This window comes from Suncus etruscus, chromosome 9 (genome assembly GCF_024139225.1).
Source record: "Suncus etruscus isolate mSunEtr1 chromosome 9, mSunEtr1.pri.cur, whole genome shotgun sequence".
Classification (NCBI taxonomy): domain Eukaryota; kingdom Metazoa; phylum Chordata; class Mammalia; order Eulipotyphla; family Soricidae; genus Suncus; species Suncus etruscus.
Genome location: NC_064856.1, coordinates 39,625,134 through 39,653,062, shown reverse-complemented (window position 1 = coordinate 39,653,062; position 27,929 = coordinate 39,625,134). Strand labels below are relative to the sequence as shown.

The 27,929-nt window shown below is 33.3% G+C and overlaps 1 protein-coding gene across 3 annotated transcripts in view; it reads right to left on the bottom strand.

The window, feature by feature from the left end:
- The window catches only part of DLG2 (discs large MAGUK scaffold protein 2), a 2,242,830-nt gene that overhangs the window by 1,671,811 nt on the left and 543,090 nt on the right, over positions 1-27,929 (bottom strand). For all 3 annotated transcript variants that reach the window (XM_049780036.1, XM_049780021.1, XM_049780023.1), the window contains one exon: positions 18,545-18,619. In XM_049780036.1, the coding sequence (XP_049635993.1) occupies positions 18,545-18,619 (75 nt within the window). The remainder of the gene's footprint in view (positions 1-18,544; positions 18,620-27,929) is intronic.

Genomic DNA, 27,929 nt, shown 5'->3' with positions numbered 1-27,929 from the left:
AGGACATGTCAGTTTTTAAATATTTGCATTTTTTTTTACTTATGGACAAGAAAAAACTCTTCTTTAACAGGTAACCTCTTATCTGTTACCAAGAGATAACCCTCTTATCTGTTACCAATTTCCTGGCCATCTTCATAGTCTAATTAGAATGCCTACTTTTGTTTTAAGGACTCTTCACACATAACCCATTCAGAATAAATTGCATGATACTCCTGCTGCTATACCAAAAAGAAACCTTACCCAGATGCCTCAGTTCAGCAAATGATATTCAGTAAATGACTCTGTAAAGCATTGTATAGTGATACTTCTGTACAATGTGTCTGGTAAACTAGGAATGACTCCTGACATTTCTCTTCTTACTTCTCCAATAGAGTTATTCTCTTGTTTGCTTTGTAATGGTTTCAAGGATTGGGTTATACCTACTGATGCTCATGGCTTACTTGTGCACTCTCCTAAAAATGCTTGGGAGAGCATCTGCAGTTCTCAAGATCAAAAGTGGGGTTGTAATGTGAATGAATGAGGGAAGTGGAAAGCCTGTCTAGAGTACAGGGGGTGGGGAGGAGGGAGATTTGGGACGTTGATGGTGGGAATGTTGCACCAGTGAAGGGGAGTGTTCTTTACATGACTGAAACCCAACCACAACCATGTTTGTAATTAGGTGTCTAAATAAAGATATTAATAAAAAATAAATAATAAAATGTGGAGTTCTCCACATGCAACGTGCATTCCTTACTTATTGTAGTATTGTAGTCATATTTTAACTCAACAATTCACCCCTACAATGGTTTTAAATTTTAAAACATTACTATGATATCTGTTTCTCTCTCCTCTTTTCAGATACCTTAAATATGTGAATACATCCTGAATATTGCCTGCCTTGTATATAATTATTCTTCACTTCACCCATCAGGCTCCTCCAAATATATCTGCTTTACTAAAATTATATTTTCTTTACAACTCCTCAGAAAGACCATTTTATCTTCTGAAATAGGATCATAGTTTATGAAGTTCTCCCTAAAATCCCCAATTTTTCTCTCTGTTATCCAACATGGTGCTATGATTCAAACTTAAGTTACATTAGAATTTCCCTAGGAAATAATTCTCTTTACTTAGATAATTCTTCAAGAATACTAACTTCTTGAGGGCAGACCTTTAGTTTATTCACAATATGAATTTAGTTAAAACAACTAGATAACTCAGTTCTAGGGACAAAGAAGGCTGTAAATAGTTATTGAATTAGTGAAGGAGGAAAAGTAAGATAGAAAAATGGATGTGGATTTTGTTTGGTTTATATGGGGTATACATTTTCTTAGGGGTTACTCCTGGCTCTGTACTTAGAAATTACACTCAGGTGGTTGTGGTACAAAAACTGTATGCTTAGGGATGCTCAGAGGACCACATAGAATGCCCAGAACTGAACCCAGTTCATCTGCAAGCAAAACAAATACCCTACTTAATGTGCTTTCACTTCAGCCAGAAAAGATGCATTTGGATAAAAAATATTGATGTGATTCAAAAGATTTATTTTGATATCACATACAAAGAAACTATCCCTGGCTAAAAGAACACTTCTTATAACAATAGAAAACTTAAAAGTTCAACTCATTTTTCTGCCTTTTTTCTTCAGAGAGCTATAAAGAGACTATTTCCTTCATTGACTTGTATAAAAGACGCATTTTTGCTAACACAATACCTCCTCACCAACGGATTTATGAATCCCTTCTCATGTTTGACCTGATGATAGTCAGGGCTTATTCTCTATACACAAAATAAGATTACAGAAATCAAAGATAATCCTTGATTCAGGAATGTTGTGGGAGATTGAAAGGGATGATTTTCTATTTAAATTAAATTATTTCAGTCTGTACAATATTTTGCCTATCTGGGAGTGGACTTGTAATTAGTTGTTATCATTAATTTTACTTAAGTCTTTATGCTTGGGTAATATAAATGTATAGAAAATAATTGTTATTTAAAATTTCTCAGGAAATGTGCTCTAAAGAATGAAGAAAAGGAAGCTTCAGTAGATTCAAACAATACTATGTTTCTTGGAAAGAGAATAAAGAGTGTGCTGGAGCTTTGTGTATGCCATCTCAGTCCATCTGTACACCTATGTACCTGATTCAAATTGGTAAAGACCTATCCAAAATTAATTGAGAAATGTAGCTGTGATTTTTATACAGTTCAATGCAACTTCAAAGTTTATGATTCTTAAGTATGCTTCAAATAATCCATCCAAGACCACCCCTCAGCTCTATAATAAACCCTTGAACCTACTAAAAATGATCATTGACCATAGAGCTAGGAGTAAGCCCTGATCATAGTCAGGTGTGACTCCAAAACAAAAAAATATCTATTCAAGAATAAAATTTCTCACATTGATTCTCCATAACATTGCTAGATAAAGATATAAAAATTTCTATAGCCTATTTCCCCCCCACATTCTGTGGGTTTTCTGGTATTTAAGTCTTCCTATAAACCTTCAAGCTTCCAGAAAGATATAACTTCCATTCCTTGTGGACTTAAGAAAAATGTTTGTACAAATATTTTTCAATTAAGCTTTTTAACTCAGCATGAATTTCTACTTCCACACTATCAATAGAATAAAACTTTCTAACAAAAATGCTGACGCAATCTAAAGAACAATGGAGTATGACCAAATTCATTACACAAACAAGGTGGTTTCTCCAACAAAGTATTAGCATCTTAGAGTTAGAATATTTATAAGTAAGATTATTTAATTAAGTTGTGGCTTTATATTATACATAAATTTTACTCACAAATATATAATTAAAATAGCAATCCATATCAATTTGCATTTCCCCACTAATAGGTGATTTAGTTAAACCAGACTTGAATGGTATTAATCATTTTATGAAATATTTGTTCTGAGTTAGATAAAAAAAATATGTGCATCAGTAAGTAAAATATTCACACTTGTTGTACTTAATTTTTTTCTTACTGATAAAATTTTTAAAAGTAATAGTAGTTTTTAAATCTTTTTTTTTCCACCTACTCCAATCATGCTAAATTGAGGATTAAAGGAAGTGTATTATTTGCATCTTAGAAAAGACCACTTTTAAGAGGCAGTTGTAGACTAGGATAATGCTACTGCCAATATGACCACCCTGAGGAGCTTAAGCAATTAATGTTCTATTTCTGTGTCAAATGCTGTTAAGTGTTTTCTTCAGGCATATATTTTGGTCCAAATATTTTGTACAACTCCATGGAGACTTGGGGTTATTGGAGATATTTTTGAGAAGTTTGGCTCTGATATCTGTTCCATATTGGTTATAGGAAACTAATTCTTGCTGTAGATATAACATAATGAAATAACTTTCCCTGTTTGGACTACTAAAATATAAATCTAATGTGGTAAACCAAGTTTATAAACATTTATCACCTCAAAACAAGAGAATTTCATTAGCCATATTTTCTTGCACAGTGGACTAAAAACAGCTGCTAAAGGGAAAGGATATCATATTAGTCACCCATCACACATTACCAATATTTCTAATTTGAATCATTTTTAAACTTTAATTTTAACGACTACATTTTGCAATCAGAACGGTAATTGTTAAATATATATGCATTGTAACAGAGAGTTAATTAGGCGATTCATATGGCATGTTTTTTCTTTCTGGAAAAGAGAAGGGAAATTACATAACAGTTAAGCTGGACAAAACAGTTCATAAACAAACCAATCCACATGTATCCATTTTTTTTACTACTCAATTCTAGAACTCATTGCCCCATAATTCTTTTTAATGTCAGGTAACCAAAAGGCAAAGTTCTTTGAGATAAAAAAAATGACTTTTACAATATACAACTGTGCTAGAAATGCAAAGCTTTATTCCTTTTCAAATAAAATCAACTTACTTAAACATTCAAACTACATACATACTAATTATATATAATATTACCTGATATAAATATAACAGGCCATTCTTTCAAGTTTCACTGCATAAATACAGATATAGTAAGCCATTTTAGTTGCTTCAGTGTTAATAACAATGAATAATAATAATAATAATACAACCTACATGTATGAGTGCCTATTTATGTGCCAGGCACTAATTTATATTTTATACATTGATTCAAATTCTAAAAATAACCTTAGAAAGTAGATTTATTATTTCTTAAGTAGAAATATTGAATTTAAAATTCATAATAGTTCATGTAGCTAATAAGAAAAAAGAGATCTGAAATCTAAACAAGTTTTTCTTAACTGAAATATCACCCATCTTGCATTTTTAAGTTATCCTAAAGTAAAAAGTTCATACAGTGCTTCATATGTCAGTGCTTCTCACTGTTATGAGTCAGTGGCAGTGCAATGTCTGAGGAAAATATTTTCCTTATCACCATCAAACAGGACCTCCTGCTTTACTGTCAATCTCTCTCCATCTCTCAATTGTCTTTAACTCTACCACAAATTCAAGCCAAAACCTCAGTCAAATCAAGCAGAAGAGAGAATCCCATTACCCTGTCCAAACAGAAACATATCAGCTTTCTTTTCACTGGGAAAGCAGTCTGTCCATCAAAGAAGAGGTGTCCACAAATTTGAATCTACCAGAAAGTTAAAGTTTATCCTCTGAAATATTATGGATTTTCCTAAAATCCACGTGTCTGTGTGTGTACACATATATAGCCCGAGACATCACTCACATGGCTAAGCACATTGTTTATACATAGGAGGATGGAGTTTGATACTCAGTACTCCATGTTCACTGAGAACCATTGGGAGTGACCTCAGAGCAGTGAGCAAGGAGTACCTCTAAGCATTTCCAAGTGTGACCCAATCAATCCACACCCATCCACCCCCAGGAATCTAGGGACTAGAAAGAGGGCACAAGGATTAAAGCATATTATTTGAATGTGGCCAATATGGTTCAATCTGCAGCACCACATGGTTTCCCAGGGTATTGCCAAGTATACCAGAAAATGTTCTCAACACTGCCAAAAGAGTTTATGGGAATCCTTAGATACTCCAGAGAATCATAAGGCACAACCAATACCACATTCTCATAGACCTCATATTCAATGACCTACCTGAGAGCCAACCTCCCCCCAAAAAACTAGAATCAAAGTTTAGTGCTTTGTGCATTGACTCAAAGTCAACATTAATGAACATTAGTTAAGATATTAATATTTGGGATTGAAGTTAGGTGTGTGGTTTAAGTACACACATTTCATAAATAGAGACTTAAATTTGACCTCTGGCCCTGTTTGGTTTCCAGCACCATTGTGCCCATGCAGCTCTAACCCAAACACTGAACTATCCAGCTTAGTTTTTTAAGTATTGCTTTAAGTGGCCTCTGTGACCTGATTGGGAGTTTTCCACCAAAAAAGGTATTAGGTTTTAATTTAAGAAGTTCTATGATCCAATCACTTCATAGTATGAGTTTTACTTGCTTTTCAAATTGTTTCTTTCTTCATTGGAAGCTATAGCTTCCTATGATTGCTAATAATCTAGTTTTTAGTAATGTCACCCTAAATTTCTGTATCCTCTAATTATCTGAACTCACTAATGAGTCAATGATAAGCCACAATCATTTAAATATATCTAAACTGACTCATATAGGAAGTATCATATATATAACATATTCAGCAAATAAATATAAAGCTTTTTAACTACAATAGAGAGAATAAATATGAATTATTATGGAGATTTTATGGGCAGATATAAAAACTTGAATTGAAAATTTTACAAATTCATCATATTATCATAGTCTCTGTAATGTATAAATTATTAATTCCTTTATCTGTTAGTATCCCTCTACAAAATAATAATAATTATCTGGTATAAGTTCTATCATAGAGAAATCACTGAGAAAACAATTCACATTCAATTCTTATAGCAAATGATAAAAGCCAAAAGAGAAAAGATAGTTTATCGTCCTTCTAAAGAAATCTATTATTAAAACTTCCTTAGCTCTAAATTAAAGGGTATAATTTGCTTAGAATAATGATAAATAATAATCATAACTACAACCAAATTGAATAGCCCAAAGACTCATCTTCCTCTGTGTGTGTTGCTTATGTGATACTAAATATACCGGTATATATATTTCCTCTTTGGGCTTCTATTTTCTCAACTACCCAAGAATGAAACTATTAGTGAAGTGAGATGTGGTTTAGAAGAAAGTAGTTTATGCTTTTAGGAATCCTAGAAAAGTGTTACTAAGTGCTCCCAAAAAATAGGTCAAGGGATTCTTTCAGCAGATAAAAAATTTAGATAATTTAACAAATATCAAAACAAATATACCAACCAACATAAAATAGTTCTGGATAAGCCACATCCTTGTGAACATTTGGTAATAACAATTATTTCAAAAAATTGGTTAATATGAAATAATACCTCATTTTGGTTTGATTCAGATTTTCAAGGTGACCAATGGTCATTTGTATATAATTATTTGAAAATTAAATATCTAATGCTAATGTTGACATTATCTATTTAATATCTGAGATTAATAATTTGTTGAATATTTATTTGATAGATATTAGAAAAATAGGGACTGGGGAGAGAGCTTAAGGGACTGAAGTACAGATTTGCATATCTAGGATTCATATTACATTTCAGTACTTTAAGGTTCCCTGATCAGCATTATGTAAAGCACTGAGGAGTCTGGAGCACTTTTGGACTCTTGGGGCATCACACTGTTATATGTGGGAATGTTGCACTAGGGAAGAGGGGGGTGTTTTGTTTATGACTGAAACCCAACTACAATAATGCTTGTAATCATGGTGCTTAAAGATTTTATATATTTAAAAATAAATACATTTACAAATTAAAATAAAAGCTACATTATCAGGCCTTCACAGCTGTGGCAAGAGGGAGCAATCTAGCTCTGCTGCTGGAAAATTTTTCCTAAATAAAGGACCAGAAAAATAAACATTAAAAAACAAATAGTAATTTTCATAATACAAATTCTTAACAAAGGGCCGACGTGGTGGCGCTAGAGGTAAGGTGTCTGCTTTGCCAGTGCTAGACTAGGACGGACCGCAGTTCGATCCCCCGGTGTCCCATATGGTCCCCCAAGCCAGGAGTGACTTCTGAGCGCATAGCCAGGAGTAACCTCTGAGCGTCACCAGGTGTGGCCTAAAAACCAAAAGAACAAAAAAAAAAAAAAAAAAAAAAAACCAAAAACAAAAAAATTCATAACAAAATAGGAAGAAAAGAATTCTTCCACTTCATAAAAGGTATTTAGAAATCTTTTGAAAATTCCACTGTGAAAATCATGTTTCATAAAAAATATTTTCCCCTAAAATTAAAAGCGAGGTCATTTCTCTTTGCTTGCCAATTCTATCTAATATGGTACTGGATATTTTAAACACTGGACAACCCCAAATAAAAAAATAAAAGATAAATAAAATAAATGTTGAGGGTATATGTAGACATTAAAACCATATTTATTGCTAGTGAGAGATTAAAACAGACCCCTGAGATATAGTACAGTGGGTAATGTGCTTGTCATGCATATGGCTGATTCCTTTGACTCCTGGCACCACATATGACCTCAGAGTACTGTCAGGGTGATTTCTAAATTTAGATCCAGGAGTAAGCCTGAGACCCTCCCCGCCAAGAAAAGAAAAAAATAGAAAGAAGATGCAGGTGAATTGATGCTGAGACTCTCAAATAAGTCAAAATAGAGAAATAGGGAATTTTAAGGAAGTATGAAAACATTGGAAAAATTGGGAATGCTAAATATAAACATAACTCACTCTGATTTTTTTTGTTTGTTTGTTTTTTGGTTTTTTTGAGACGTACCTGGTGATACTTAGGGGTTACTCCTGGTTATGCGCTCAGAAATCGCAGCTGGCTTGGGGAACAATATGGGGCACCTGGGATTGAACTGTGGTCTGCGTCCTGGGCTAGTGCAGGCTAGCAGACGCCTTACCACTCTGAGCCACAGCTCCAGCCCCAACTCACTCTAATTTTATTTTATGGGCCTGCCCTTTTCTCTCAGATGTTGATATGTCAGTTCTTCATTTTGTGTCTCAGGTCTTGACATTCACCTCAGGGTTTGCAACCATCTTTTTATCCTGGATATTGAGGGGCCAAATTACCTATTTTCTGCCCAGTAATTTATGTGTTTCCTTCTGTGTTCTGGGAATGTTCTTTCACTTTATCCATTATTAACACTCCTATCAAAAGTATCCTTTTCTGAGCATATTTCAAAGATCATTGTAACAAAATTATTTTTCATGAGTTCCCACCAGATTGTTTTCAAAACTAGAAAGAAACGGATGGTATTTGTTAGGTACTCTAAAGGTCAGAAGGAAAGAAAATGAGGAATATGTCATTTGTGTTCCACCAATCTTCTTCACACATTCCTTGATTTTTAAAGCCCTTGATCACAGCAAAATTGGAATCAGAATCATTCTAAGGAGCACTCTTTTTTAAGCACATTATTACTTTTTCTGAGTTAATTTTCCCTTTGAATTTTCTTCTAACTCCGTGGTTATCAGCCAGATGTACATATGTAGACTGATTCCTGGGACTACCAACTTAACACTTATAGTCTGTAATTTTTTATTATATTTTCTAAATCAGGATCTTCTGATAGCTTTCTGACTTTTCATTCTTGAAGAGGACTGATAGCGGTTTAAAAATCTTAACTATAAAATAAATAATTGAAGACAAAACTCCACTGAAATCATTCTGCATCTAGCAAATGTTCTCTCGTCATAGAAACTTTGAAGAGGCCAGAAAGATGACATTATTTTTTTTTGTTTTAAAGTCTTTTTATAACAAAATTTTAATTAAATTTAATACACATTTAATACACAATTTAATACATATTACTTATATGAAGAGCTGAACTTCTCCAAGTGCCAATGTGGATAGTTAAAAATATATAAAAAATGAGATCACACAATGCAATATGAAGAAGAAAAGGGAAGAGAAGTGAAGGAAAGAGAGATAGAGATGAAGAGAAAGAGACAGAATTCTCTCTATCTCTTGGGGCTACTTAGAATAGCTTATGTGCAGTGTATTAACTTCTGTCAATTATACTGAATGATCCCAATTGTAAGTAACACAAATGCAATCTAGTTAACATGCTGAAACTATTAACACTTAAAAAAATACAACTTGTTTATTTGAGGCAAGGCTATTTTTATTGATTTCTCATAAAAAGGAAAATTACTTTTATAATCTAGCTATGTGGTAGAAAATGTCAAAATCAAAACTCATTCCACTCCTTGAAAATGGACTTATGTTACCCAAATTGCAAACATTTCATTTTTAATAACACTCCTATACAGTCTCTTTTGACAGAGACTAAAACAACTTTTTCAAGAGTTTAGATATTTATTTTTTGGTATTCTTAGAGAATTGTTATATTATGTCCTGAAAGGGGCACTAAATAAATAAGTCAATAAAATAGCTAAATTATTACTGAGTTTTTGTCTTTTTTGATAATATGCTATTTTGGGGGCGGTGAGGTGGCGTTAGAGGTAAGGTGTCTGCCTTGCAAGCGCTAGCCAAGGAAGGATGGCGGTTCTATCCCACAGCATCCCATATGCCCCCACAAGCCAGGGGCAATCTCTGAGTGCTTAGCCAGGAGTAACCCCTGAGCATCAAACTGGTGTGGCCCGAAAAACCAAAAAAAATAAAGAAAATAAAATATGCTATTTTCACTTATTAATCCTGACCATTGTCTTTCTTTCAGAGTGGCATTTTCTTTCCTCACAGCAATTACTATGAGGCAGGTGCTAATTAACATTTGTTATGCATTATTATGTGTAAATCTCAAACTATTCTGTCATATGCATAAAAGCAGAAAAATTAATAAAGTGAGAAAGGTAACACAGATAGTTTGTACTTTATCACAAATCTTTAAAGCTTTCTTATTATACTTAACTATTGCAAAATATTACATAATCTTTTTCAAAATTTCTAATATAAAACTTCATAGCTTAAGAAGGTCATTCTAACATGTATTATGCAGAAATTGATTCAGTTGTGTGCCTCAATTTGCAAGAACATTAACAAATATCACTGTAGTAGTTACCTTAGCTATTTTAATCCTTATCAGTTAAACAAATGAGAGATACCCTTTGTAGTTTTTGGGATACAGGGCAAGACAGGAAGGTCTCAAAATTATATATGACACTTGAAATAAAATTTTCCACTGAGTCACCAATGGAGATTGTAGTGTCTACTGTATTTTAGCTCCCATTCCAGGACCATTTAGTTTACTATGATCTGCGTATGGATTTGATCATTCTGAGTGATTTACATATGTATAATTATTACTTATTAAAAATTCTTAAGAGTGGGAGCTGGAGAGATAACATGGAGGTAAGGTATTTGCCTTGCATGCAAAAGGATGGTGGTTTGAATCCCGGCATCCCATATGGTCCCCTGAGCCTTCCAGGAGCGATTTCTGAGTGTAGAGCCAGGAATAACCCCTGAGCTCTGTCAGGTGTGAGCCAAATACCAAAAATAAAATTTTAAGAGTGACAGTAATGTAATTTTTCATTATTAGACATATATAAATATATATCACGTATCATGTTATCTGCAAATGTGAGTGTTTGACTTCTTTCTTTTCTAACTGGATGTCCTTAATATTTTCTTCTTGCATAATTTCTACGGCAATTATTTCCAGTACTATAGTGAGTGGCAAGAGTGCCAGATCCAAAGGAAAGTCTTTTTGCTTTTCCTATTAAGTATGTTTGTTGTTTGGTAAATGGCTTTGATTTTATTAAGGAAAGTTCCTTCAATTTCCATCTTCAGAATTTTTATTATGAATGGATGTTGGATCTTGACAAAGGCTTTCTCTGATATGATCATATGATATTATTGATATTATCATATGATTTTATGGATATAGTATATTATGTTGATATGCTTGCATATGTTAAATAATTTTTACATTCTCGGATGAATTCTCCTTGGCTATGCATGATATTTTTGATAAATTTTTGGATTCTGTTTGGTAGGATTTTATTGAAGACTGGCATTTGCCAAGTCTATTGGCATGAAGTTCTCTTCTTTGTGTGTGTGGAGTCTCAGTCCATTTTTGGTATCAAAAAATTAGCTTCATCAAAACTGTTTGGAAGTGTTGCTGTTACTTCAATTTCCTGGAAAAGTTTGAAAACTATTGGCAGTAGTTCCTCTTTAAAGGTCTGAAGGAATTAACTAGTAAATTCATCTAGACCTAAGTTTTTGTTTCATTTACTATTTAACTTTAATGGAACTAGTTTGTTCAAGTGTATAAAATCATCTTTGAAATCGACTTTGAAAGTTCAGAAAAACCCAAGAATTTATACATCTCTTCTAAGTTCTCTAGTTTTGGGGCATAAATATTCAAGAGGTAATCACTAATCATTTTACGAATTTCTGTAGTGTAACAACACCCCCTTTAATTGCTGAGCTTATTTATTAGGGCATACTCTCTCTTGCATTGGGAATCTAGCTAATGGTTTATCATCTTGTTTAATTAAAAAAAAAAAAAGCAACTCTGTTTCTTTCTGTATTGTTGTGGTGTTTCAATTACCTTTTTCATGTCCTCTCTCAACTGAGGTTGAAAGCCTCTAGAAGGACTCTGCCCATTTTCAGCTTACTTGATTTTTTTAATTTTTTTGTTTTTTTTCTTATTTTTTTTACCCCATTCTCTTGCTTTTCTTTCCTTCAAACAAACCACATAACTCGAGTTATCTAGCTCCGCCTCTCAAATAGAGGGGGAAACAAGGGAGGGTACCAGGACCAAACAGATATATGATCACTAATAGTAAGCTAGACAAAGAGCGGATCACATACTCTAGCAACCGGGGCGGGGGAGGGGATGATGGGGGATATGGTTGCAGGAAGGAAACGGGGATGGGGGGAGGACAAATTTGGTGATGGGTATTCCCCTGATTCAATGTGAATATGTACCTAAAATACTACTGTGAAAGATATGTAAGCCAATATGATCAAAATAAAAATTAAAAAAAAAAAAGCAACTCTGGATTTCACTGGTCTCCTGGATTGTCATTTTGGGTTTCCAACTAATTAATTTTTGCTCTAAGGTTAATTATTTATTTCCTCTTGCCTGCTTTTCACTCATATTTTTGGTTATTTTTCAATGTCTTAAGCTATGTGGTTATATTATTTATGAAGGTCCTTTCTCCCTTCCTGATGTTTTCAAAGTTATAAATTTTCTTCTTAATACTGCTTTTGCTGTGTCCTACAAATTCTAGTAGTTTATGTCCCATGAATCAGAAATTGTGATTTTCTTTCTGACCCACTGGTTGCTTAGCAGTGAGTTGTATAATTTCTAGGTTTTAAAGTTATTTTTTTGTTTGTTTTTTAGGCCACACCCGGTGACGCTCAGGATTTATTCCTGGCTTTGCGCTCAGAAATCGCTCCTGGTTTGGGGAACCTTAAAGGACACCGGGGAATGGAACCTCAGTCCATCCTAGGTTAGTGCGTGCAAGGCAAATGCCCTACTGTTTGCACCACCACTCCTGCCCCTTAAAGTTATTTTTATATTTATAATTCACTTCTATTTTCAGTGCATCATGGTCTAAGATAGTTGATAGAGTTTTTAATCTCTGATTTTATGGAGGTATATTTTGTAACCCAGCATATGTCCTGTCTTGGAGAATGGCCCATGTGCATTGGAGAAGAATGTGTATTTGGGTTTGGGGGGATAAAAGCCCCATATATATGTTTACATGTAAAATATATATTTATATAATATATATAAAAATACTCTTTTTTCCATTTCTTTCTTAAAAGCCATATATCTTGGTGCATTTTGACCCAATTGCTCTATTAGGAATGGATAGAGTGATTTGTAGAATTATCCAACTATGATTGTGTTGCTATTGATGTTTTTTAGTTTATTAGTAATTGATTTAAGTATTTTCTGAACCATCATAGGGTTCATACATATGTTTAGGACTGTGATTTCTTCCTGATATACATATCCTGTATTTATTTAAAAAATGATCCTCTTGTTCTCTGATAATCTTTTTTTAGCCTGAGTCTATGTTGTCTGATATTAATATGATCACCTCAGCCAAATTTTTACTTGAAGGGCTACCTTCTACCCTTTCACTTTGAGTCTGTGTTTGAACTAACTATTCAAATGTGATTCTTGTAGGCAGAAAAATTTTGGATTCAATTTTCTAATCCATGTTGTCACTGTTTAGTTCTTAATTAGTGTATTTAGTCCATTGACATTGGGAGAGATAATTGCCATGGAATTTTGTGCCATATTTGTTCAGATATTGGGTGTGTTTGTAGGTTTTGTCTTTCTTTAAAGTACCCCTTTAGTTTTTTTTAAAGTTGGTATTGAGTTTATACAGTTCCTAGTTTACTCATGAAGTTGTATATTGTTCATTTAATTCTGAACATGAATCTACTGGATAAATATTCATTTGTTTGAGGTTTTTACTATATCCCACCATTGCCTCAGGCCTGAAGGTTTGTTTTTGAAACATTTGCTGTCATTCTTAAGGACGCTTTTTTTGTATGTGGTTTCTTTCTTTGATCTTAATGTTTTCAGTATTCTATCTCTATGATTTCCATCACTCCGATGAGGATGTGTTTTGAAGTATTTTTATGTGGAGCTATTTTAGCAGGTCCCTTTGGGCATCCGCACTCAGGTACATGCACACTCCAGTTTTGGCAATTTCTTAGCAATGATATATTTGATTGTTACTTCTTCATAGAGATTTTCTACCTGGCACTTTAGCACATACAGGATTCTTTTATTGTTTTAGTAATTTATTTATATTTTTACATAGAAGATTCTTAATGCTGTTCTTAAATTCATCCCAAATTTTCCTTCTATAGTCTGCTGTTTTCTGCAGATCTTATGCAACTCATCTTCAAGCTCATTGATCCTGGACCCACAGCTATTACACTGATAAAGACCTTTCAGTGAGTTTTTCATTTCACCTATCAAGTTTATCAGTTTTGTTATTTCTGTTTGAAGTTTACCCATTTCAACTCACATCTTTGAGTCTTATTAGTTATTCATTCTATGGTCCCTTTGAGTTCCTTGAGAAGCCTCAACACTATTTTCTCTAAAGTTTTTCTAAGTTATAGCTGGCTGGTTCTGGTTGATTCTTCAGAAGTCCATTTTTTTATTGCTAAGTGTTGGGTTTTTATACTACTCATTGTGATCTTTGCAGATTTGTGTTTATTATGTATTGTGGTGTGATTCATTGACTGGAAGAAATTTATAGTCATTGAGATAAGTGGATTTCTTAAGATTCTGTAATTGAGTATAGCTCATCTGCAGTGGCTTCATCTGGAAGACCCTTCATTGTCCTGGTAGTTCTCTTTCACCAGGAGTGCACTGAGCTTTATATGAAAATGGCCCTTCAGAGTAACAAAGAGGACCCCACTTCTACTCTCTGTCAGCATCAGTTTCTTCTCAATTAATTTTAAAATGTTGGGTATACATCTAGTATTTCATGTATACTAGTGTACATTGAGAAATAAGAAAAAATAAAACTCCCATTTCTCACTAGGTGAAATATTTTATTTATAACTATACATAATAATACATAATAAGCTACATTATAATTATAAATATATACATATTTATCATTATTGGAAAGATTTTTCTATTCAGCTTGAACATAAAACTATATACTGTATCTCTGCCTAAAATAGATCTTAGAACTGAAAAAATATAATGGGCAAGAAATGCTTGCATTGCATTCAGCCAAATTGGATTTGATTGTTTATATGCCATAGTCCCTTGAACACCTCTGGGGGTGACCCCAGGAAAAAATCCTTAGTACAAATGGATGTAGATCCAAAATAGAAACAAAAAATTTAAGATGTCTTGAAAATTGCAGTCCCAGTGTTAAGAGAAATGCCATAAAAGACAGGAAGAGAAGGATCACATAGTAATAAAATACCATGTTAATGTATTATACAATAGGTGACAGGAACATGCAAAGCAATTTATTCATTTGTTTACATTTCTCCATTTTTATTTTTGGTGGGTTTTTAATTATATTTTTTTATTTTTGGTATATACACTTACAGTGCTCCAGTGTAATTCCCAGCACTATGATTGGGATTCACTCTCAGAGTGTTCACAGAGTTTCACTAAGCTCTCTCTGGTCTTGGAAAGAAATTTAACTTTATTTTGGAAAACCAATGGGAAAAAAAATTCTCAGTGCTTAAAATGAACCTGAGGCAAAGAAGCACAATAAAGACTAAGATTGTTTTACAACAGCAATAAAGACCAATTATAAAGATACAATCATTTCAGAGAAAAAGCCCTAGGATAGACAATATGTGTAAAAAATAAAGGTAAAAAAATAACTAATTTTAAAAGTACACAGGTAAAAGAAAGTGTCCATTTATTATAAATGTAAGTATGCATTAATTTTTTTAAGACTTTCTTGGTCCATGCAGGATGAGATAAACATATTCTAAATGCACGAGGGTAAGATTTCATCTCCATCCATACAGATTTGAAATTATTAACAGAAATGCTTCTACATTACACGTTATATATTAATTTGTAGTTTTTAACCAGTGGTTCTTATTCTATAATAAAAACAAATTTTTGTTCATTTCTTTGTTCCTAAGTTCTATATAATGAGATTATTTTAAAGAAAAATATTAATATAAATCTAAAATTCAATGTTATGAGCATTTCTTTCTGTTCTTCACAGCCAATAAGCCATATTAGTTCTAGTTGGAGTACTTAAACATTGTTGTCAAAGACATTAGTTTAAGGGATTTTTTCATCCATGATTGAAAATAAATAAAGGAAAATTAAATTTCCCCAAATAAACAAATAAAATATTTGTAATTTTTGGAAGAAAGCAACATTAATTATCACCAGGTTATTGGTAATTTTTCTGAAACAACACAAAAATGTGAATAAGCAATGACTCATAAAAAGAGATTCAGGACAATACCTAAGGTCTCATAAACAAAAGTTCACATATTTCCCCCACTATTGTGTATTATATAAACATTATGACGACTATCTATGTACTATTTCCCCAGTAACACTTCAAAATTTTAGGACAGAGAGTACAATAGTTTTAGCTAGGATTAGATAGCTAGCCTTAGCTGATCAGTCATGGCCAAGGGCAGATTCACACAACAAAAACATGGCCTTCAGAAGTCTATACTTATAGACTGAGTCTAGTCACAGAGTAGACAAAATCTTTGTAAATGTGCTATTTTTCCACAAAATGTCTCCCTCCTTAGGAAATGTAAATCCTTTTACGTAAATGGCAAAGAAAGCAGCTCCCAATTCTATTGTCAAATGCAAGAAGAAATATTCGTTTTCAAATGTTTTCATCTGTTGGTGGATGGAACATTGAATCAGAATTTAATGTTGGAATTTTTAACTTGTGATCTTCAGGAAGTTTATATATATGCGAATATATTATAAATATAATATTTATTCCAGAAGGTAGCTATGCTCAGCACTATACCCGCAGCACTGTCCAATATATTTATTTTGGGAACTTGAAACCATGCTCAGTGGTGTACACAGGCTACCCTGGTTCTATGTCAGGAATAACCCCCGGCAGTGCCCAGAGATCATGATCAGAACCATGATTAGAATCTTGATCACCTCCAGCATTGTCCACATGTAAAGCAAGAACCTTAATTAATCCTGTACTATTTCTTGTCTAATGCTGTTGTAATTAGTTCTTTCAATGGGGGCTCCAAAGAAGTTATCAGTACACCTGTGTTTGATTCTCAACCAAACAGGCAGTTGTTTCAATACAAAGACGTGAGGGTATGGTACTAGTTAGAACCTGAGGTGTCATTCTAATAACAGATTTACATAGATGATGTAACCAACTTTTCAAATTTCTTAGATTTTCGTTTGAAATAAACAGCGTAGTAGTGGAGGATAGGCTCTTAACTGGGAATGCTTACTAGTGTAAAACATTAACGTATTTGATTATTAGAGTGATGGCACCATTTTACTTATCTTTTTATCTCTAGAAATTGGCAGAGTACCTGGAACAAATCAATAAAACTGCGTTTTATCTATATTTAAAACAAGTGTTCTCAGAACACAGATTCAATAATATATTATGAGAGAAAATTAGAAAAGGACCCCTGAAGATGAGAAATGGAAACCATCTATTAAAAAGGCTAATGGTGTAATTATTCCTTTTCAACAAAAAAATATGTAAGACTTGCTCAATAATGGGCTAAAACTTATAAGGAGAAAATCGGCAGATTGAAGATTCATTTTTTGAAACCTGCACTCACAATGCTATTTTCATGCATCAGTGATTTCCCAGCTGCGTGTATACTAGAAACTTCAAGTACACAATATCTTGGAGGAAAAGGATAGATGGATAAATAATTGTGAGATGATATCAAAAGAAATATAATAAAGAGGGTGATTGATGAAGAAGCAGAGTTAGCAATCTGCAGAGTCCCTAAGCAAGTATTCTCCTTTGACCATCTGTTTCCAAAAGTGTGATATTTTAAATCTCAAGTCACTGGCAGGCCTCTATATTGCAGTAATGTCTCAAAAATTTATTGGTATCATCTCTCCATCATCAAATTTATATCATTCTCTTCCTTCCACAGATAAATAAGAAGAGATGGAGACAAAGAGATAGGAACAAAAAGAAAAAGACAATAGACATGATTTTCTTATAGAAAATGGGCTTTTCTAGATCAACTGCCTTATTTACTATCAAACATTATCACATAGTCTAGCCTCATCTTTCAGTCATTTGTATCCAACAGTAAATGAAGATATTTTTAAAGTTCTGTTATCACTTTACATTGTAAGTTAGGTCAAATGAGGAAAATATCCCAATTGCACCTTTTCAACTCCTAGTCACCATCACAAACAATATTTTATGACAGATAAACTGTCAATTATTGCACATATAGTTCTGTGAGTTATGGTTTTCAAGACTGTAAGTCTAACGGAGTAGCATACAAATAACCTACATCTTAATTTCATAAGACAGTGAAATAAATTAATGAAAGAAGTATTCATATGTCTGATAGCTATTTCTGGCCCTAAAACAGATGTGTTATTCTTATTCCCTTCACATTTATGTTTCCCAGTTGTAACACAGAAATAATAACCTTGTACTTGTTTACTTCTAAAGTACTTGAAAATCCCCTGATGCAAGATTTCAGTCAAATGCATACATTATTTTATACAAGGAAGACTTGAAAATTGCATACCATTGTATTCATTGCTATTAAACAATCAATACAATAAAAGAAAATGCATATATTTCTAAGGCATCAAAAATCAAGTTTTTCTAAATACACAGCAATTGAGTAAGAATATATCTGTAAATAAATTTATATTAATGATTATCTAAATATAAACATTAATAAGTCAACTTGAGAAATTCTTTAAAAGTTATGCCAACTCAGAAAGAATGCTTGGAATTGCTTAAAATACATATTTCTTGTAATGGCCAGTTTTCTGAAGAAATAGACTTTTCACTTTGAAGATTTGCTCTACTTCAGATTTCCAGAGTATATGCTACCTCATTCCACTAAGATAGTTTCAAAATATGAAAACTTTTCTTTCTCAATCATCAAATTTTAAAAACTTACGGGACAGTGGTGAACAGGCATCCAAGCAGGTGCTTCTACTGAACAATTCTGGGCTGGACACTTGCCTTGGTTTTGCTGCAAGTAAGCAAAAATTATATTTTGTTATTTATCTATACTAAGTATATGAATACATGTATTTAATGTTTATTATAGTATTTTCAAGCAAAAAGAGGATTGAAAGCAATTTTCTGTGTGCAAGATAATAGAAAATTCAATTTAATACTCTGATTAAAGAACCAGAAATCATTCACTTTAGAGATTATTCTAAAAATTAATTTTTGCCAACACAATTTTTTCAGCATCTGATCTTTCAGACCCACTGAAGCTACTTTTAGAATGACAAAAATGATCTCTTCTCCTTGAAAAGGCGAACACATATTGGTGTTCTATAAATATATATGTATATATATATATACTTTAGATAATACTTTTATTATATGTGTCACTGAGAGATCACTGGAGGCACAGTAATGAAAGATGTGTCTCCCCTTCAAGACTGTAAACTAGTGGTAATGATTCTCTCTAGGGGTTTACAAAAAAACCCAGAGGAAGAATTATATTGGAATAGATCTTTGAGGACGTTTTGTTATTGTTGTGATTTTAGAAAATTAGGAACAAAAAAATGGAACAAATTACTCAAGAAATCAGATTTACAACGACATTGCAAATCATTGCAGACACTTTTTCTTTTTTCATGTGAAAAGTTAATCTCTAGTTAACTTATTTTTTGCATTAACTCCTATTACCTTCACTTGGCAAAATGTGTTTGGCCATATCTAGCAGTGTTCAGAGCTAACTCCTGTGTCTGACCTCAGTGACTATTCTGTTGTTAGTCAGGGGACCCTGTTTACTACTATTGTTAGGGATGCCAGGGAGTGAACCCAGGTCAGATGCCTGAAAACAAAACATATACCTACCTGTTATACTATTTTTCTGGCCCCATTAATTTACTTCTAAATGTCTTTTAAAGAGAATGATTTTACAATTATCAACAATATTTTTCAATTCTTGTAATAAGACTAGGTTACTGTAAAAAGTAGAAATCACATTTTATATTTACTACTATAAATTGGATTATAAAACAGATAATCTTTAAAACTATATCTGTGATATAGCAACTTACTGAACTAGAATTTGTTTCAAGTATATCATACAAGTTTCCATTACAAATTAGAATAAACTATTCTTTGTTTATCTTCATCCCTCTGACTTATTTCACTCAGTATAATAGTTTCTAATAAAAAAAATGCCTTCTGTACACCTATATTCATTGCAGCGCTATTTACAATAGACAGAATCTGTAAACAACCCAGATGTCCAACAACAGAAGAGTGGCTAAAGAAACTGTGGAACATATACACAATGGAATACTTTGCAGCCATCAGGAGAAATGAAGTTATGAAATTTTCCTAATCATGGATAGACACGGAATAGTCTCATTCATCTGTGGAACTTAAGAAAAACAGTATTATAATAATACCTAGATACAGGAGAGATGAGGGCTAGAAGGACCGGCATATGATATGAAGCTTACTAGGAAGAGTGGTGAGTGCAGTTAGAAAAATAACTATACTAACAACTATCATGACAGTGGTAATGAGTGAGAATAATAGAATGCCTGTCATGTATACAGACACAGGGTGAGGTAAGAGGGAGATGTGGGCATTGCTTGTGGAAAGGTTGCACTGGTGGGAGGTGTTCTTTTCTATAACTGAAACCCAACTATAAACATGTTTGTAATCATGGTGCTTAAATAAAGATATTATTACAAAAATAAAAAATTAGGACAGAGGTATTCTGCTCATTCTATAGGTATTATTATGACCACTCTATAGGCAAGTTAAATTTTCTTAAACTAACTACAAGAAATAAGGATATCTAGGATTTTGGAAAGAATTTTATTCACTCTTCTACCTATTATTCCATATATATGAGAAGCTTTATTTTGCATTGTTTATTTAACAGGTAAGCATATCTGTTGCATATTTATATATGTTATATATAACTTACATATAAGTTATAAGTATATCTTACATTAATGAGCTTAAGATATATTATCAACTAATATGATTTCATCTTATGTATGATCCAGTTTATGACTGCAGTGGAATTAATTGGGGGATTTAGCACTGATATCATGCAAGGAACTAACTTTTTGCTTTACAAGCTTTACAGACAACTTTAGATATTTTTTTAGAAGTTACTAAATTTTATAACACTAAACCCTGCCACTCCAGCACTCCTTTTTCTTGTTTTGTCTGTTTTTAATATTATTTTCATTCTTTTTTCTTCCACTTTTTTCTTTCTTTTTCACTCGTGTGGATATTATTTGGTGTTGTGTTTTTTTTTTGTTTTTTTTTTTTTTGCTGGGTGCATTTTTCTTTTCTTTCTTTTTTTCTCTCTTTTTTCTTTTTTTGGTAGCTGCTACCAAAGTTTTCCTTATCTTTTCCTTATCCTTTTTATCTCCAACAGAATCACATAACTTGAATCATTCAGCTTCATAAATTGAGTGGGGTAATAATACCAGGACCAGTCATATGAACATGTAGTGAAAATAAAAAATGATCAGACTTGAACACCAAACCCAAAGTCAATGACAACAGAATAGATACCCAATCTACAACAAGCTGTAAAGTAGAGACCAGTTACACTAGTATTCTGGGGATAAAGGAGGGACATATGGGATACATGCTGGGAACAGGGGTATAGGGAGGACAATACTGGTGGTGGGAATGCCCTTCATTCATTGTCACTATGTACCACAAATAATTCTGTGAAAGACTTTTAATACACTTCGATCACAAAAAAAAATTATTAAAAAATTACTAAATTTTGGAGGCTGGAGCGGTGGCACAAATGGTATAAGGCCTTGCCCATGCTAGCCTAGTATAGACTGTGGTTTGATACCAGAGTCCCATATGTTCTTCCAAGCCAGGATAATTTCTGAGCACATAGCCAGGAGTAATTCCTGAGCATCACCGGATGTGGCCAATAACAAAACAAACAAAACAAACAAACAGAAAACAAAAAAAAAAAAGAAAAGAAAAGGAATTACTAAATTTGGAGAGTTCTATTAGAGTGATTGTTATTACTAAAAATAAACACCAATTTTCATGGTCAGTTTTTCTTCTTAAATGAAAATATAACAAGTATAAAGAGAGTCTATGGTATACTAGACTAATGTCACACCATCATAACTTGTACAAGAAAACACACCTGGAATTTCTCAAGGATTACTCCTAACTCAGTTCTAAAATATAATTCCTAATGGTTCTCAGAAGATCAAATGCAGTGCCAGGTAACTAGTTAGAATCTACCATGTGCAAGAAAAGCACTTAAACCCCTGTTCTATATCTGTAACTCAACCACAATTTCAAGCTAAACTCAGTATTACTTGCTGCAAGGAGATATCTTGTTTTTGTAATCACATCAGTAAAACTTTAGGTAAATATCATCTATTTAACACAATAAAAGTATAATTGAGAGGCCAGCCATCTAACCTTGGATGATCATGTGCAAGATTATCTTCTCTCTTCAGTTCCAAGTTAAATGGTCTGAAATTTAAAATCATTATTGAAATGCTATTATTTTCCAAATTTATGATTTGTAACAATGCAGGATAGCATTATTATTCATGATAGCTTTACTAAACTTGTGTTATATCTAGATAGTGTGTATTTTGGGTGAGCACATGAACAGTACTCAGGATTTCTAGGGGCCTCTTCAACAGTTCTCTATGATTTTGGGCTGGTGGTTCAGTACAAGAACTCAAGAACATGAGAATGTAATGTTCTCAAGCCATATAATTGTTAAACCCTCTAGTAATGCTCAAAGGCATAACAGAGCATTACAGAAAAAGCTTTACAAAGCCACACCCAGAAGTGCTTGTTGCTGAAAATAGACCACAAATTAGGTTCAATCAAGTCTTGTACCTTCAGCACTGTACAGTCACCTTGTCCCAATCATGTACACCTTTATAGAGTACACACTGAATATACAAAATTTACTAGAGCCAGAAACTATATTTGCATATATAAGGCCTAGATTTAACAACTGGCATCAAAAGTTCCCTTCAGCACTGCTTGGAGCCATGCCACAGCACAGAGCTAGAATATCCCTCAAAGACATACAGAATGTGGTCCAAAAACAAAACAAACTTAATTAATTAAAATTAAATAAATAAGTGAGATGATGTTCTTTCAGGAAGAGTAAAATTTCTACTAGAATGAAAAGGGTCATATATAGATAGAAACATTTAAAGACATCAAAATTTAAATAGTGGCCAGGGAGATAGCCTAGCATTCAGGGGTGCATGATATTATATGCACAGGGATCAGACTGTGCCCAGTACCCCCTTTCTATTTCAGCACTATAAAGTATAACCTTGGTAAGCTTTGGGCACTGCCCATAACTGAGCAGTACCACAAATTAACATCCATGCATAGAAGGAAGAATTTTTTTCTGGGCATTATTGATAGTGCTAAGTCATGCTCAGTTTACAAAATCTGTTTCTCTCTTTTATATACATCTTTTTTATGGCTCCAAGCCAATGCCATTTGGTGCTTACTCTTCGATTTGTGTTCATTTTTGGTGGGGATCTCAGAGAACCATATAAATCTCAAAGGACCTGGCATCTCAGGATGAAACATGGGTTAGAAACATACAAGCAATAGCTCTACATGTCGTACTATGGCTCAGATTCCAATACACTTTCATTTGATTTCAGGTACCTATTGTCCCAGGTTAACAGAGCTGATATCTGTGCTAACTAATGACTAAAAACATCAAATAGTTTATAATAAGTAATAATCTATCTGGACACCTAGATTAATTGACAATAATGAGTGAAAGTTCCTGATACTTGTTATGCATTTTCTTAGAATTTTTCTTATTTAATTTTTAGTTATTCTGTTGAGAATGCCCAGAATTTTATTTTCTACAACTGAGAACTTAGATGACTTTCTTGATCACTGTGAATTTTAGTTTACACATATATTCAATTGGGAGAATAATAATAAGTTTAAAAATATTATGAGCATTGTACAAGGCAATATTTGTGCTATATTTAGCTCAAGTTTGATTCTGACAGTAATATTAATAATAATCATTTAATTATTATATTAATTTTTATCCTTTTAATCTAGTATTAAATACTTCTTTTTTAGGAAATCTCATCTCATCTCTGATAAATAACAATATTTTCTTCATAGAATCAATAGTTAAGAATATCAAATGAGAAAAACATCTAAGAAAATACTTAAAAAACATTAAAAGTTGTAATTTTAACTCTAAAACAAAATGATCATGTTAATTACTGTAGCCATTTATAGAGTAAATTTGGGAAGTAGGTGTTGGAGAGATATTACAAGTAGAGTGCTGGTTTCACTTATGGCTGACCCATTGTTCAATACTTGGCACTACATATCATTTGTCAAGCACTAGCAGGAGTGATCCTTGAGTACAAGAATGGAATAATCCTTGAGAACATCAAGATGTGACCCAGCCCTAGCACCCCCAAATGAATGAATCAATAAATTTGAAACTAGCGTTAACTATATAATCTGGGAGAATATACTTGGATTCATTGGTTTGTACTTATTTTAAAGGAATATATTAAGAAATTTTAGAATATTATGACACATATCTCAATATTTTTGAAGTCCAGAATTCACCAAAGTTAAATTATTACATGCAGAGATAAATGAATATATAAATTTAAACCACTACACATAAGAATAAAAAATGTAACTACATGAATAACTTTTTAAAATTTTTTTTTAAAAATGTTCATTTGGGAGTGATAGCACAGCAGTTTGAGCATTTGCCTTACACGTGGCTGACCCAGGATAGACCCAGGTTCAATCCCTGACATCTAATGTGCTTCCCCAAGCCTGCCAGGAGCAATTTCTGAGCACAGAGCCAGGAGTAACTGACAGGATCCCTTAAGAACAGGCAGAAAACTTAGCTAAAAAGTAGGGCCTTGTGACAAACACATAGCTAAAATGCAGGGCCTTGTGACAGGCACAGAACTTTGCTAAAAGCAGGCAGCCTTGAGAATTGAATATTAAACATTTAAGATGTAAGGGCAACAAACACAGAGCTATAATAAAAGCAGACAGACTTGAGAAATAAATGTAAACATTTAAGATCTAAGGCTTTTTCAGAAACAAAGAAGGCATAGGACTTTGGTCCTGGGAAACTAAGTCTAGTCTATAAGGTCCCCTTATCCGTACATTCCACCTGCCGGAGATAGGTTCCATTATCAGTACATCCCTGGCCTGATGGAGACAGATCTCATTATCTGCACATTCCATCTCACTTGCCAATGGGTCCTGTTATTTGTCCTGTTCAATATATCTACCTCTTATTGACATATTTAGGAACGGAACTGTGCCCACAAAAAGTATATAAGCCGGGCCTTGAGTTTCAATAAACGGAATTGGATTCAGATTTGGCTAGAATCCTTTTCCCACTTTTGTTGGTCTCCATGTCTGTCTTTGTCTTTGTCTTTGTGTTTGCTCAATCTCCCTCCAAGAAAGAATAACTACATCTTAATTGGTGTCCCTGCAGGCTGGGGCACCCATATGTAACCCCTGAGTGCCACCAGGTATGGCCCAATAGACAAAAATAAAACTTTATTTTGTTATTTAAAGACCATGGTTACAAGGTTGTTTGTAATAGTTATTTTTTACACAGATAAATTATTACCGAGTTACAGTCATACAATGTATTACAGCCTTAACCAGTGTGGATTTCCTGCCACCATTACCCCAGTTTTCCTCTCACCCTCCCCAATTCTCTCTTCCCTCCTTGTCTCTGGGACATATATTTTCTTCTCTCTATTTCTCTCTTTCTCTTTCGTTTTTTCTTTTAAAAATTATATTTAAAAATTTTTTTGTTTTCAGTACAGTGCCCATTACGCACTACCAATCTTGACCTCCTACCCACCTTCTCACCTCCCTCTGGGATAGGCAATTCTCTCTATCTCGCTTTTGTTTTTTGACACTATGGTTTGCACTATTGTTAATAAAGGGGTACTATGTATGTCACTCTAATCTTTCAGCAATCAATTATTGTCCAGAGTGATCAATTCTAAGTATCACTGTCATAGTAGATCCTTCTCTAAACTTCACTCTTCACTCTTTGTGGCAAGCTTCCTACTATGGGCTGGTCCTGCTGATGCTGATCTCTAGATATTATTACCATATTTCTTCTTATATCCCACAGATGAGATTATTTTGTCTATCTCATTCTCTCTGACTGATTCCAATCAGTATAATAATCTTCATACCCATCAATGTATAAATAATTCACATGATTCATTTTTCATAACAGCTGAATAGTGTTTCATTGTGTAGATATACCACTGTTTCTTTAGCCACTCATCTGTTTAGGACGCCTGCATTGATCCCAGATTCTGGCTCTTGTAAATAGTGCTAAGCTGAACATAGGATAAAGAGAGCATTTTTCTATTGTGTTTTTAGGTTATATCCCTAGGAGTGCTATAGCTGGATCAGATGGGAGTTCAATTTCCAGTTTTTTGAGTAATCTCAATATGGTTTTCCATAAAGGCTAGACTAGATGGCATTCACACCAACAGTAAATAAGAATCCCTTTCTCCCTTCATCCACACCAGTACTGAATGTTCTTGTTCTTAGTTTTTTTCTCCCCTGCCTTCTTGTTCTTTGTTATGCATGAAAGTTCTATTGTCTAAGATGATACCTTCTGATTTGCATCTCCCGAATGATTAGTGAGGTTAGCATTTTCTGTATCTTTTGGCCATCTGTATTTCTTCTTTGAGGAAATATCTGTTCATTTATTCTCCCATTTTTGGATGGGGTTAGATATTTTTGTTAATTTCTGTCAGCACCTTGTATATCTTAGATATTAACTCCTTATCATGTGGATATTGGATGAATAGTTTCCCATTACATGGGTAGCCTTTGTATTCTAGTCACTGTTTCCTTTGAAGTGCAGAAGCTTCTCAATTTAATGTAGTCTCATTTGTTTATTTCTGCATCCAGATGCTTGGACAGTGATATTTCCTCCTTAAGGATGCCTTTAGTCTCAATGTCATGGAGTGTTTTGCTTATGTTTACTTATATGTAATTTATGATTTCATGTCTGATATCAAGGTCTTTAATCCTTTTTGATGTAACCTATGTGCATGGTATTAAAGAGAGGTCTGAGTTCACTTTTTTTGCGTGTAATTGAACAATTATACCACCATCAATTGTTGAAGAGGCTTTCCTTACTCCACTTTGTATATCTTGCTCCTTTACCAAAGATTAGTTGGTTGTATGTCTAGGGTTCAGTCTTTGAACACTCAAGTCTGTTTCATTGATCTGAGGGTCTTTATTCCAATACCATGTGGTTTTAGTGATTATGGCTTTATAGTACAATTTAAAGTTGGGGAAAGTAATGCTTCCTATCTTCTTTTTACTAAGACTTTCTTTAGCAATTCATGGGTGTTTATTGTTTTAAATGAATTTCAGGAGTGTCTGATCCCCTTCTTTGACCAATGTCATGGGTATTCTTAGAAGAATTGCATTAAATCTATAAAAGGCTTTGTAAAATAGTGTCACTTTAATGATGTTATTCCTCTCAATCTATGAACAAAGTATATGTCTTTATTGCCTTTTGTCCTCATTTCTTGAAGCAATGTTTAGTAGTTTTCTTTATTTAGGTCTTTTACATATTTAATTAACTCCAAAGTACTTGATCTTCTGTGGCATAACTGTGAATTGGATTGGTTTATTAATGTCTCTTTCTTGTTTTTTATTATTTGTATATAAAAAAACACCATGGATTTGGGGCCAGAGAAATAGCATGGAGATAGGGTGTTTGCCTTGCATGCAGAAGGTTGGTGGTTTGAATTCCGGCATCCCATATGGTACCCCGAGCTTGCCAGGAGTAATTTCTGAGAGTAGAGTCAGGAGTACCCCTGAATGCTGCCAGTGTGACCCAAAAACAAGCAAACAAAAACAAAATAAACCATGGATCTTTGCATGTTCATTTTGTATCCATCCACTTTACTATACAAATCTATTGACTCTAGAAGCTTTTGCTGTAATAGCTAAAATTTTTTAAATATAGTTTTATGTCATTTGCAATGAGAGCTTGACTTCTTCCTTTCCTATTTGGATGCCCTTTCTTTTCTTTCTTTTTTTATTTTTTATTTTTTTGTCTGATTGGTATGGAAAGTACTTTCAGTACTATGTTGAATACGAGTGGTGAGGGAAGGCAACTTTGTCATGTGCCAAATCTTATAGGAAATTTTTTCAGTTTTTCCCCATTGAATATAATATTTTCCATGGTTTGTGGTAAATGGCCTTGACTATACTGAAAAAAATTTCTTCAATTCCATTTTGTTAAGATATTTTAT